At 32.7% G+C, this 13,298-nt stretch overlaps 1 protein-coding gene and 2 pseudogenes across 2 annotated transcripts; 2 read left to right on the forward strand and 1 right to left on the reverse strand.

Annotated features, from left to right (window-relative positions):
- Nucleotides 1–327: 327 nt before the first annotated feature.
- On the forward strand, nucleotides 328–1,346 carry LOC149512002 (kinesin-like protein KIN-14R). Its single transcript, XM_089753468.1, has 4 exons — nucleotides 328–430; nucleotides 810–944; nucleotides 1,039–1,097; nucleotides 1,263–1,346. The coding sequence occupies exons 1-4, from the start codon at nucleotides 328–330 to the stop codon at nucleotides 1,344–1,346; spliced, it is 381 nt and encodes a 126-aa protein (XP_089609594.1).
- LOC111316424 (kinesin-like protein KIN-14R) lies at nucleotides 1,275–4,354 on the forward strand (annotated as a pseudogene). The gene is made up of 9 exons (XR_016333285.1): nucleotides 1,275–1,522; nucleotides 1,615–1,798; nucleotides 2,268–2,377; nucleotides 2,488–2,583; nucleotides 2,663–2,780; nucleotides 2,857–2,978; nucleotides 3,074–3,325; nucleotides 3,688–3,849; nucleotides 3,969–4,354. The product of XR_016333285.1 is annotated as a kinesin-like protein KIN-14R (transcript).
- Nucleotides 4,355–11,220: 6,866 nt separating this feature from the next.
- On the reverse strand, nucleotides 11,221–12,974 carry LOC111316152 (dof zinc finger protein DOF5.7 pseudogene; annotated as a pseudogene).
- Nucleotides 12,975–13,298: the final 324 nt, after the last annotated feature.

A 13,298-nucleotide genomic window follows, 5' to 3' on the forward strand; every position in this document is an offset into this window, starting at 1 on the left:
CTTTTGAAATCACACACCACTATTGATAACTTCCTTTAAAATGAAAAATAAGAAGGAAGAAATAATAGAAAAGAGAAAGAAAAGAATAGATAGAAAGGAAGGGAGAATCCAAAAAATTAAGAGAGAGAAAGTAAAATAGAATTTGCTTCTTTTTCGTGAGTGCCAAATACCTCATTTATATTTTTTTTTAACATATAATTACAATATATGAAAATATCCGTATTACCCATTGTGCAGTTATTGAGCTTAGCCTAACACTAAAAATAGTAACAAATCTAAACAAAATAACTCCCACAATCACGCATGTATCACTTGCCTTGAATCTAGATGGCCATGGGTGAAGATGAAGAAGCATCTTTGCTTGATTCAATGCTTTGTGACTCTAATTCAAGGCTGATCCCATATGGGTTTTCCGAATCTAATTGCGGAGGTACTTTTTTTTTTTTTAATTTTATGATTTTACCTTGTTAAACTCCTAATTATTTAATGAATAACAAATTTATGGGAAAAAAAGAAATTAAAGTACTTTCTCTTGATACATTTGCTAAAAAAGAGTTTTAATCTTTTTAAGTACATCTATTATTTTAGAAATGTTATGAAATAATATAGAAAATAAAGGAAAACGAGGAATTCCGTTCAAACTTTTTGGGGTTGCTTTTATTATTTATAAATGATTATATTTTATTTTTGTGGAGAACTTATAATTCTTATGAGTAAATTATGAATTTTAGCCTTATCTTTTTGTTCTTAAAGGTATATAATTCAATCGAGTCTATAATTTTTGGGGGTTTTTTTAACATAATTTACAGAAGAAATTGTGATGTTTATAAATGCTGGAGGTGAGGCTTTAAATGAAGCAGATTTTAGTATGAAATTTCTTGGAGATAGTTACTTTGAAAGGGGAAATGTTATGCAGACTAATGAGGATATAACTGAAGCTGGAGGTTGTCCATTCATTTAGCAAGATTTGGAAGCTTCTGGTACTGGTTCAATTATCTTCCCCCTGGAGACTATTTTGTTGATCTTCATTTTGCAGAGATCACCCTAGTGGACCTAAAGGAATGAGGGTATTCAATGTTTATATGCAAGAAAAAAAGGTAAGTTCTAATTCAAAATCATTTCAGTGTGTGGTTTTTTTTTTTTTTTTTTTTTTTCACTGTATAAAAATGTTGAAAATTTTGTGTCAAAATGACAGGTAAAATCAGATTTTGATATCTTCTCAGTTGTTGGACCAATAAGCCATTGCAAGTTGTTGATTTTAGGGTCTCGGTGAAGGAGGATGGGCTAATTGCAATGAGGTTTTGAAGGAGTTATTGGAAGCCCAATGGCTTGCGGGATTTGTGTAAGGAAAGCACAAAATATTCCATTTATTTGATTCATTCCCAATTATAACTTTGGAGCTTGGTAGATGAACTGCTTATTTGAAACCTTTTTTTTCAATCTAAGAACAGTTACTCAAGCATCTCAAGAATACCTTAACTGCAACGATTGTGCTGCTGAAATAGAACTTGCCTCAGCTCAGGTTAGAGTTTATTTAGCTCCGATTAGATGTTTCCACTAAGAGGAGTTAGGCTGAACTTTTTGTTTAGTTAGACTTTTATTTTGGGCTTGCAGAAGAAACTTATCCGAACAAAAGTTTCAGATAAATATGAGAAGAAGATATAAGAGCTTTCTACACAATGCCTGCATAAGACACATGAATGCCATGAGGCATGGATGTCATTGACTGCAGCAAATGAGCAGCTGGAGAAGGTTAGGATGGAACTTGATAACAAGATCTTCCACACATACAAGCTAGGTAACCATTGTGTATATTTTCTAAGCCTGCATAGGCATATACTTTAAATTGGGCAGAAGAATTGTTCAGCTAGTAAAGAAATTCTCTACCGTGATTCTGATAGGAGCTGTTTACTTGTTCTCAGCAGTTAATGACTCGGCCAAATACATTTCTTGTATAACTGATCTTAAAAACCTCCATTCTTGCTCATTCCTCAGTATTCTTTTATGTTTGAAGAATTCAAGTGAGGAAGGATTTGGGGGTAATAGTCTGAAGGCTGACTTGATCTATGATAACAATCTTGATCATGAATATTGAATATAGGGCTACAAATGCTAATGACTGTCAACTAAAATGAAAAAGATTATGCATGATAGTGGTTTGTTTAGATTATAAAGACATGTCCTACCAGTTTGGTACTTAAGTTCTACAAGTAATACGACAGTCTTATTCTTGCTCCTTTTAAACTCAAAAAATCTTTTTTTGTCAGATGAAACTGTGGCGAAACAAGCCAAATTTTTGAAAAATATTACTAGCAGATACAAGCATGATAAGAAGCATTGGGCAGCAGCAGTCAATGATTTACAAAAGAAAATAAAGGTAAATGATGTTATCTTTTCAATAATCTCTTGTTGCAATGATAATTTCGCTTACTATTGATGTCAGGAGATTTTTTCTTGCAATGCATTTTATTTTTGATTTCTCTGCAGATAATGAAAAATTAACATGCTCAGTTTGTGAAGAACATGCATATTCTGAGTCAATACCCAAGTTAAATAAAATGGTCACCGGAGTTCAGGCACTGGGTAGGGTCTAACTCAACTTGGTTTAGTGAGTTGGAGTTTTCATTATGCATCTGCACAGGCTCACAGAATGATTTTGCAGTTGTGCAGTGTGAGGATCTCAAAGTGAAGTACAGTGAGGAGCAAGTGAAGCTAAAGGATCTCTATAATGAAATTCAGGAAACAAAAGGCAGGGATTTTTCTCCCTTCTGAGTAGTTTAGTAATGCATCTTTTGCAATTTATCATTGAAGACTAAATGGAAAAACCCTTGTTACACTGTATTTATTTATTATCAGGTAACATGCTGAGATTGTAGATTTTGATGCAACAAAAGATGGAGACCTTGGAATTTTGACTGGTGGCTCCACCAAAAAGACTTTCAAGTTTGACTGAGTTTACACACCGAAAGACAATCAAGGTAACAATTACCTGTCATTTTATGTACCAACTCTGATATAAGCATTTAAATCCTGTAAGATGCAGATTTAGCTAGTGGTTTGTTTGCTTTAACAGTTGATGTTTTTGCGGATGCCTTTATGCCTACAATGTCTGTATTTTTGTTTATGGGCTAACAGGAACATGAAAGACATTTACAACGGAAGGCACTGATCAGGACAGGGGAATCAATTATAGAACTTTTGAGCAGTTATTTCAAATTGCCCAGGAAAGGAGTGAAACATTTATGTATAACATATCTGTTAGCGTTCTTGAAGTTTACAACGAACAAATTAGAGACTTGTTATCTACATCACCGACATCGAAGAGGTGAGATAGCCATACTTTTTATTACATGCTTAACTAGTCAATTTTGAAACTTGGTATTCTGAATTTAGTGTAGACTGAATGTTGGCTTATCTCTCTGGCCTTGCCTTGCAACATAAAACTTAATGTTGACTTATGTATAACATATCTGTTAGTGTTCTTGAAGTTTATAATGAACAAATTAGAGACTTGTTATCTGCATCACTGACATCAAAGAGGTGAGATAGTTGTATGTTTATTACATGTTTAACTAGTCACTTTTGAAACTTGGTATCCTGAATTTAGTGTAGACTGAATGTTGGCTTATCTATCTGGGCTTGCCTTGCAACATAAAACTTAATGCATTAACTTGTTTTGGTTGCTAGGTTGGAGATAAAGCAATCTGCTGAAGGGTTCCATCATATTCCAGGCATTATAGAAGCCAATGTTGATAACGTCAAGGAAGTTTGGAATGTATTGCGGATTGGAAGCAATTCTAGAGCTGTTGGATCAAACAATGTGAATGAGCATAGCAGCTGATCCCACTGGTATCAATACCCTTTCTTTTTCTCTTAACATTTCATTTAGAATGAATGAAGATCATTCAAATTCTGTCTTTTCCTCATTAATTTTTACAGAGAGAACATTTTCTTTTATTTTTGTTCAGCGTGCTTTGTATAACAGTAAAATAAAAAAAATTGTTGACCGGTGAGTGCACCAAAAGCAAGCTTTGGCTTGTGGATTTGGCTGCCAGTGAGAGGCTTGCAAAAACTGATGCACAGGGGAGCAACAAAAGGAGGCTCAAAATATCAACAAATCCCTTTCTGCTCTTGGGGATGTCATATATGCTTTAGTAATGAAAAGTAGTCACATTCCGTACAGGTCTGTTGCTTTTATACCCTTCTCGGCTCTATAGCCACCGGCTCTTTTGTTCTTGTGTTTGACATCCTTCATTTGATTTCAGGAACTTGATTTATTAGGTAAATTTGAGGGATCCGGACTGTAGTAGTTGTTTTGAAGAGGGTATTAGATTTTGGAATAATCAGCCTTCCGAAAGTGCAACTAACAGTAGCTAGTATTTATCAGGAGGTGACTCCAAGACTTTGTTGTTTGTGCAAATTAGCCGTTCAGAGAGGGACTTTGAGTGAAACCTTGAGCTCCTTAAATTTTGCAACTCTAGGTCGAGGAGTTGAGTTGGGTCCTGCTAAGAGGCAAGTTGATACAAGTGAGCTCCAAAAGATGAAAACAGTGGTAGGTCTAGTAGCTGGTTATTAAATGTAGGAGTGTTTGCTTCCCATCAATATTATTTTATTATGAGATTGATCAAGTATTTGACTGCAACTACTTTTAAATTCTTATAAAGCTTGATAAAAGCAAGACAGGAATCAAGATCCAAATATGAGTCTCTAAGGAAACTAGAAGAGAGCTTACAGAACCTAGAAAGTAAAGCCAAAGGTAGAGACGAGATTTATAAGACTCAACAAGAAACGATCAAAGAACTTTGAAGTTCAATTGGAGCTGAATACTTGCATGCAGAAGCAGTCAGAGAAGCAGGTCTCACAACTTTCAGATAGATTAAAGGGGAGAGAAGATATTTGCACTGGCGTCCAACAAAAGGTTGCTATCCATTTAAAGTATAACTTGACATATTGCCCTGTTGTTATTCACACTAACTAGAATCTACTATCTGCTAAAGGTCAAAGAATTGAAGACTAGCTTAAAGAGCAACAATAATCAGAATCCGCTAGTTACCAGCTAGAGGTTACCTACATTGTCAAACCATTTCTTCCTAGAAATGATCCTTTTTATGATTGTTTTTCCTTTCGTGTGTAATCTTCTTATTATAATAGCTGAGGAGCTTTAAAAGGAAAAACAGATTAACGGTCAGTAGTTTGATTCAAACAGGTTAAAGATCTTGAGAATAAGTTGAAAGAGCAAGTACAAAAATCTGAGTCCCATTCAATTGCTTTTCAACTCAAGGTTGCAAATATTTAGCAATGTTAGTTTGTATTTATCAATGAGCAAATAGAGATTTTTAATATGCTATGTTTCTTTTCCAGATTAAGGAGCTTGAGAGAAAGCTGAAAGAGCAAGAAAAAAACCCAGAAGCTATTTTCCTTCACCAGAAGGTACTCTAGAAGTGGTGAAAGAGAGAACAATATGGTTATATCTGCTTCTTTGAATGATAAAAGGGCTAGGAAATCTGATCCACCTAAGATTGCAAGGGTTGGGAGGCCACCTAATATTATGACAGCTCAAGGACCCTTTACTCGCAAAAGGATTAACAGGGATCAGGTCTTAGCAGCGAAGGACAGAGATAGTAAGAAGACTTTGTCAAGATAATTAAGCTAAAACTCCACACTTGTTTCCATGTACATTATGTTACTACAAAAAATCCTATTAAATTCCTATTAAGCTAAAACTCCACACTTCATTTTTTTTTTTCACATAAGAGATCAATGTCTAAGGAAATTAGGGAATGGAAATTTACGAGTGTTGTAAACCGAATCTCAATCTTACTAGAATTCATCTCTCAAGACAGATGAATGAATCATTTGAGTCAAGCACAGATTCTATCTCACTTTAAAGTTGATTGTCATTCATTGGTGCATAACTAATAAAATTTTTTAGAAACTTGTACTTTCTTTTCTAATTAAAATTTTATTATTATTTTTGTAATAAAAGAATTATTATTTTTGTAATAAAAGCAAATTTCATTGAATTCAAAATCAGTATCATTCTATAAAACATATATAATGTGCATTAAAAGTCTTTAAATTGCAATTGATAAGATTCTTACTCAATTCCTCAATTATTCAATATGAAGATAAAAATGAGTGTAAATTTTTTATAATGAAATGTTAAAAAAAAAAAAAAAAAAAAGAACAAGATAAAAGAGAACATACCAAGGAATGAGTGTATAATGAACTTGAAACTTAATTTAATTAATTTATGTTGTCATTTTTAAAAGTGACAGTTAACAAATTTAAATTTTAAATTTTAATATATGTAATCTCATTTTTTATTTTTATACTGTAGCTTTCTTTGTTAAAAATGCACATATAATACATCAAATTAATTCACAAAATGAAGTTTTATTCATATTTTGAAATGGCTAGCGTGCTTTCTGATAGAGTATTATTTAATTATGTTTAACAATGCATGAGTTAATGAATCCCATCAATGTTTTTAGGGAAATTATCTTCGAATTAAAATTGCATATGTTGATTTCCTTCCCCCCCTCTCCTCCCCCCACCCCCCCTCCCCCAAAAAAAAATAAAATAAAATGAAACATGTCGGCCTTACTTTTTCCCTGATTATGGCAATCAAGATACCTAATTTTTTTTATTAGTTCTGTGTAGAAACAGCTGATATATAATCATAACTTAAAACAGCAAAACTACTTTTTTTGGTGGAATGTCATTTCCAACTTGCTGCATATGATTAGATAAATGCTTAATTTTATCATGCAGGAAAGCAATTAACCACATTAGAAATGGTTTGATTATTTAACATGAACTGAAGCAAGATATGTAAGTCACAAACATTTTACTACTGATATTGATGTTGGGAAGGAATTTTAGTACGGATAACGTTGAGTCGAGGTTAACAAAAACTATTGGTACGGTGATCGCAGATGTAAGCGTGACGTAAAATTTAACATAAATTAATCGAATAATAACGATTATTTATTTATTTATTATTTATTATCATTTTTTAAAATCACTCAGCCGGTATATATCTTGTTACAGCTGATTGCTGAATGTTTCAAAACAAAAAAAAAAAAAAGGAAAGCTATTAAGTTCTATCTTTATAAATTTTAGATTTAAAATATAGTGGAAATTTTGGGACTTTTAACGAAAAAAAAAAAGCCACCTAGAAAAAAAAGAGAGAAATATAGGGAGAAAGAAAATTTTAGAATAGATATTATTTTACAAAATTATGATTTATAATATTTATTTTTAAAAATTATTAAATACAAAATTATTTTATTTGTACTTTTAAAAATAAAAAATATTTATACCTCTCAAAGTAAAGCTAGAGAGATTTTAGTGGTGATATGTATATTTTGTAAAGAAGATAAAAAAATTCGAAATCGATGGATTCTGATCTGATTCGATCTTATAGGATCGATTTTTTTTTTTAAATTGGGTATCGGGTCAGGTCAAGTGACATGAAAAAAAAATCGAAGTTGAATTTTAGGCAAATCCGATCTGATCTATCCGATCTTAAATATATAAATAATTTTTTAATTATTTATTTAATTTTATAATTATATATATATTTTTATATATTTAATTTTATATTTATATTAAAAATAATATTTTATTAATTTTAAATCAGATCGAATCGAATATGATTTTATATAATATCAAATCGAATTGAATTTGAATATAAAAATAATAAAAAATTATCTGATCGGATCGAATTCGAGCCGAGTAAAAACTTACTCCGATCCAACCCGTGATACTTTGTATAAAATAGGACAAATATTTACGCTAAAAAAAAACACAAATATTTCAAAGAATTATTAAATATTAAAATTAAGTATATTAAAAAACTAAAAATCGACAACATTGTCATGCTGTCATCACTTTCAGTGATTTGTAGTAACAGAAACAAACCAGTACAAGTGCAATATTCATTGCGTTTTAAACCCCGTTTGGGTCACTTCATCTCTAGAAACCAGCTTTCTTATCATTGGCCAATGAAAAAAGAAGTTCTATAATCAGTCAAATGGGGCGGAGTAGACATCACACAAACAAGAAAAATTTTCATCAACATGGAAAACATGTAAACGTAAGTGTATTGGACAATGGAATATAGAATAGGAGTTTAGGGTAACTGAGTTTGAATTTTAATAAAAAAAACAAAAGAAAGCACGTGCATGTCTACTAATTAAATTTAAAATATATCTCATATATTAATTATATTGTTAACATTCCCTTGAAATTAATAGGGAAGAAAAGAAAGGGAAATGGAAGTAAATGGATAAAATGTTAAAATTGAAATAGTTGATTTTTTATCAATAATAATTGATGTAAGTGATTAAAATTTAAAATTTAGATATAAAATATTCAAGTTTGAATCTCATGATATTTTATTGATAAGTAATTTACAAATTCAAAAATTTTTTAAAAAATCTATAAATTCTCTTATAAATTAGTGATTTACCCTAATTTTAAAAATAAAAATAATTTATCTGACTTTAAAATTTTTTTTCAATAAAAAAATTAATTTTTGAAACCCAAGACCTAGAGCAGAAGAGTCCAAAAGGAGTGATGACAGGCAAAAACATTTTTCTCGTTTGAGTAGGGCTGGCCCATTGTTTGAACAAGTAATCGCAGACACGACAAAACCAAAAAGGAAAATATCTTGCTTTCAAAGGGAGAAAGCGTTATTATGTAATGAATGCTGATGACATGTAAGATTAGGTAATTGCTACGTTTATTTAAACAGATACACTTCCAGATTCCCCTTTGTTATGTTCTCAAGCTTTTTTTTTTTAATTACTGTTCTCAAGTTGTGTTTTTCTTTTTAACAAAAGAGAGAGGGTCTAAAAATAATTATAAAGATTAAAATTTAAATTTCGATTTAATAATCTGTTCACGTATCTTTAAAAGCCCGTTCTAGATCATTAGTAGTATATTCAATTTGATTGGAAATAAGTAACTACTTTTCTAATGTTGGTAATTTTAAGGTTTTAGTCAAAAGTTTGGGTCAAAATTCAGAAATCAAACGAGACGAGTTCTATATGAAAGGAAATGATTGCCGTTTCATGTATAATTCAAAAATACAAAAGGAAATTGATTTTTATTCTTTCTATGTTCTCATTTTATATATTTCTAAAATTTTGAACGTAGCTTTACGAGTTATATGATTCTCAATTTAAAAGAAAGATCTGGTAAGATTGATACTATCTTAGGACAAAATGGGTCCCGGGTCCTTGTCATGTTCTATTACAGAGGGTAAGAGTCAAACTGATCACAGGATTAATTGGATTTGGGCCCATGAAAGGATTGATGTTTAAACTGTTAATTAAAACTCAAGGGTAGGTGAGTGATGGGCAATGCCATAGATTGGAGTGGCAATAGAGGTGGTTGGGGGTGAAGAATGAGCAGATATATAGTTCCCGGTGCCATGAATCATGAGCTTCTTGCATGTTTGTAAGTTGTAAAAATGACAGTTAGAGACACAAAGAAACACACCAACATCACCAAATAGTCTCTATCAAAACTTTTTTTTTTCTCCCAATGAGACCTATCACGTTAATCACGCTTCTTCATGTTCTTCGTCAGTTTTCTTCTTCATCAGCCAATCATTTCTTTTTCTGTCTCTATACCACAAGTTAATATATATATATATATATAATATAAAATAATATATATTTAGTTAATTACTATATGATTATTATTTTGTCCATAAAAAATCATCGGAAGAATAAAACAAATGGGTAAATGATCGCTTCAAAACTTTTGTACATAAAAGGAAATATTGGTAGAGAAAAGCAGAAACATTATATTAAAAGGGGGGGGGACCTTTGGCTAAAGGCATAATAAGGAGTTTTTGGTATCTTTAGAGGGGACATCATTCGGTAAACATATAAAGCCTATGGTCATAGAATGTTGCACATATATAATGTTGAAAAGTCGAGAAAAAGGCAGATAAGAGATTAAGGGCTAAAGGGTAAGAAGAAGAATGTTGAAGATATGGGGGAAGTAATTAAAAGCCATGAGTTCCATTAATTATTTTGAGGCTCTGAAATAGAAAGAAATCTGACTCTCCCTCCCCTTAGTTCTACCTTTAAAGAAACCAAAAAGAAAGAAAGAAAACTAATTGGTTATAAATGTTCCTAGCTACTTGATTAATGCATGAGGAGAAATCTTAATGATTTGGATATAAAAGGGTCGAGTGATTCATTTAATTGCTATACTATATGAAAATCACGATGAGAATGATTGTGATTATATATTATCTATGGAAAAGCTCGCCATTGCATGCACCATGGAAAAGCAAGATTTAATAACAAAAATTAGAAAAGGATATTGATAAAATTATTCCGACGCCAATAACTTTAACATTCCCTAAAACTAATGGAGAAAATGAAGGTGGGGTTAAGGCCAGGCTAATATCTTTTGCAAGATTGTGGGACCAAAATTGTTTATCATATAAATAGTGAAAGTAATAAGTAAAGATGAGGCAAATGCAGTGATGGGAAAAAGCAAAGCTTTATCACTCATCTCTCACAGCCGCACCAGTCAAAAAACAGAACCACAATGTGATTGCTGATCAGTAGCAATTAGCAGGGAGGGTGGCTCACCCCCCAAGACCCTAAAAAGCTACAACCAAAACATTTTGGCACACACAAAAGAACGAACCCTAGGCTTTTTAGATGCCTCCCTTCTCTCTCTCTCTCAATTCAAATGTTGGCAGTCTTTCATTCAATAAGCTTTCAAACTACCACTTTTTCAGACACCACCAAATCACACCACACTGCAACTAATTCTTTACGAAAAGCCCTAGGCATTGAGAGAGAGAGAGAGAGAGAGAGAGAGGGAAAGAGGATAAAGGAAACAGGCCAGGCTTAACACTGCAAGGTTAGGCAAGGAAGGGCTTCGCCAGCTACTCCTGCGGCCGTGGTGTTTCATGTATATGGTAACAATGTTCAGTAGCCTGAAGAGCCTGAGACCCAGTTCCCTGATAGGGAGAGATTGAGACACTGAGACAGTGAGACAGTGAGACAGTGAGAGTTTTGGACACTGACTGAACATTAAACAAATCAAAGATAACAGTCCAAAATCCATCACAGATCCCAAAGAGATTGAGTCAAGGAAGATAAAATTGTAAGGCATATCAAACCAAAAAAAAGGGAAATTTATTGAGAGATTGAGTATATAAGAACAAATACGAAATTTTCATGTCTCCCTGATCATATACATTTAGTCATAGTAGAGCCAGCTACAGCTTTCACTTTCATAAAAAAACTTTAGGCCTTTTTTATTGGCAGCAGGAATCCAGCTGCTTGCTCCTACATATAATCTTTGTAGAAACATGCAAAAGAAAACAGATATACGTCTAGCACTATCATCAAAAAGTATATATCAAACACAAACAATTGGTAGAAATAAAAGGAACCCAAATTATAAAGTGACTAATATTCAACATCTTATTAAAATAAATAACAAAAAGAGACAAAAACACTATTTTTTTTTATCTGCAACTTTGACATGTTGATGATACCTGAACCCAATTAATAAAACACTTTAAACAGACAGTTACCTAAATGGGTTTTTAGAAAATATATTACTCTTTCCCTATTTTTCTTTTTTGCCATCTACCTTTTAGATCCTTCTCTTTTTAGGGCAACGTGCTGTACTGATGCAGATCATTCCATGCTTGAACGCCATTCCAGTTGCTTGTGTTATCATTGCCATTGATGCTAGTGGTTGGAGTTGGAATTACTGGTGCTATAGAATTCCCAAAGAACCATTCTGTGGCGGTCTCATTGCTTGTTCCTTTTCTTGAATTACCAACAGCTAAAATTTCAGGTTTTGAAGTCTCCAGATTCTGGAACAAAACGGATTGTGGCTTGTGTGCTTGGTTCTCAAGTGGAACTGAAGAAATAGTGGTGGTATTTTCCTTTTGATTATTCTCTCCACCAAAAAGCATAGCCAATCGTTGCTGCTGCAACTTCCAGTGTAAATCTTGGTTTATGGAACTTAAAGACTCAATTGAAGAAGCAAGGCTACTATTAACATTCAGTGAACCCATTTCCTGAATTGCACCACTGGGGCCACTGGTAACTGAAGATAATGGATAATTACTAAACCCCATCAAAGAACTAGAGCTACCAGATGGATCAAGACTGAGAGAAGTGCTAGTAGTTTCTCCAAATGAAGCAAACTGGTTATAAATACCAGCTGGTGATGGACTAAGCCTGGGAAATGACAACCCGCCTAGCTGAAAATCCATGGCTGGAGAAAGGCCATGAAAAAACTTCAATCCGCCCATCTCTGAAGATGAGATGGAGTCTTTGGAGTCACCTGACAGCCTTGAAGACGATTTTATCTTCTTGTTCTTGCGGCAACCTCCACCGATTGGCACGTTGCGCAAAGCCCCACCTTTAGTCCAGTACCTCCGACAAGTCTTGCAAAAATGCCTTGGTTGAGTGAGGCTGTAGTTGTTGTAGTAACAGAATTTCGTGTTGGGAGAGTCACATCTTGGACACTTTAGGTGCTCTTGTGGCCTTGTTGAAGCTGCTTTCCGGTTGCCACTGTTTTGGTTTTCTTCTTTAGCAGTAGCTGGTTTTACAGAAGGATTGTCAGGAGGCATCATGGAAAGACAATCGAGAAAAACAACTTGAAAATGAAAAAAAAAAAAAAGAAATTGTGGGATTGTATCAAGGTTCAGTTTCCTTTTGCAGAGGCAAAGATACTCAATTGATTGTTTTCATGCATGGGATAGAGAGACAGAGATGGGGTTGATGATGGGGTCTTGTGATATTCATCAAAGAAGGCTCTGGGGGTTATGGAAATTCTTAAATATAAGCTGGGGTACTCTTTGAGGATAGATCTGCTGTGGAAATTGGAATAAACAAAGTTACATGAAAGACAGAAAAAGAGGAAATCAGGAAAGAGTAGATCTCACTAGAATAAAGAGCGGGCAAATATATATAATTAATTAGCTCTACAAGAGGAAATTAAGAGAGAGAAAAGACAAAGAAAGTATAGATGATCTGAAACTGATGAGCGAGATACACAACTAGATTGAAACAAAATTTGGCTAGAGATTGTTCTTCATGCATGGTTAATTGGTGATATATAGTTATGATATTCGTGTACTTATATTTATTTATTTTATATTTAATATATATAAAATATAAAAATATTATATTCATATACATAATGCAAAATATATTTTTATTAAATTTATATATGATTTATATTAAAAATTTAATAATATTAGTTTTATGTATTTTTTATATTATTTTTATAAT

This window comes from Durio zibethinus, chromosome 24 (assembly GCF_047325235.1).
Source record: "Durio zibethinus cultivar Kanyao isolate XHJ-2024 chromosome 24, ASM4732523v1, whole genome shotgun sequence".
In the NCBI taxonomy this organism is placed as follows: domain Eukaryota; kingdom Viridiplantae; phylum Streptophyta; class Magnoliopsida; order Malvales; family Malvaceae; genus Durio; species Durio zibethinus.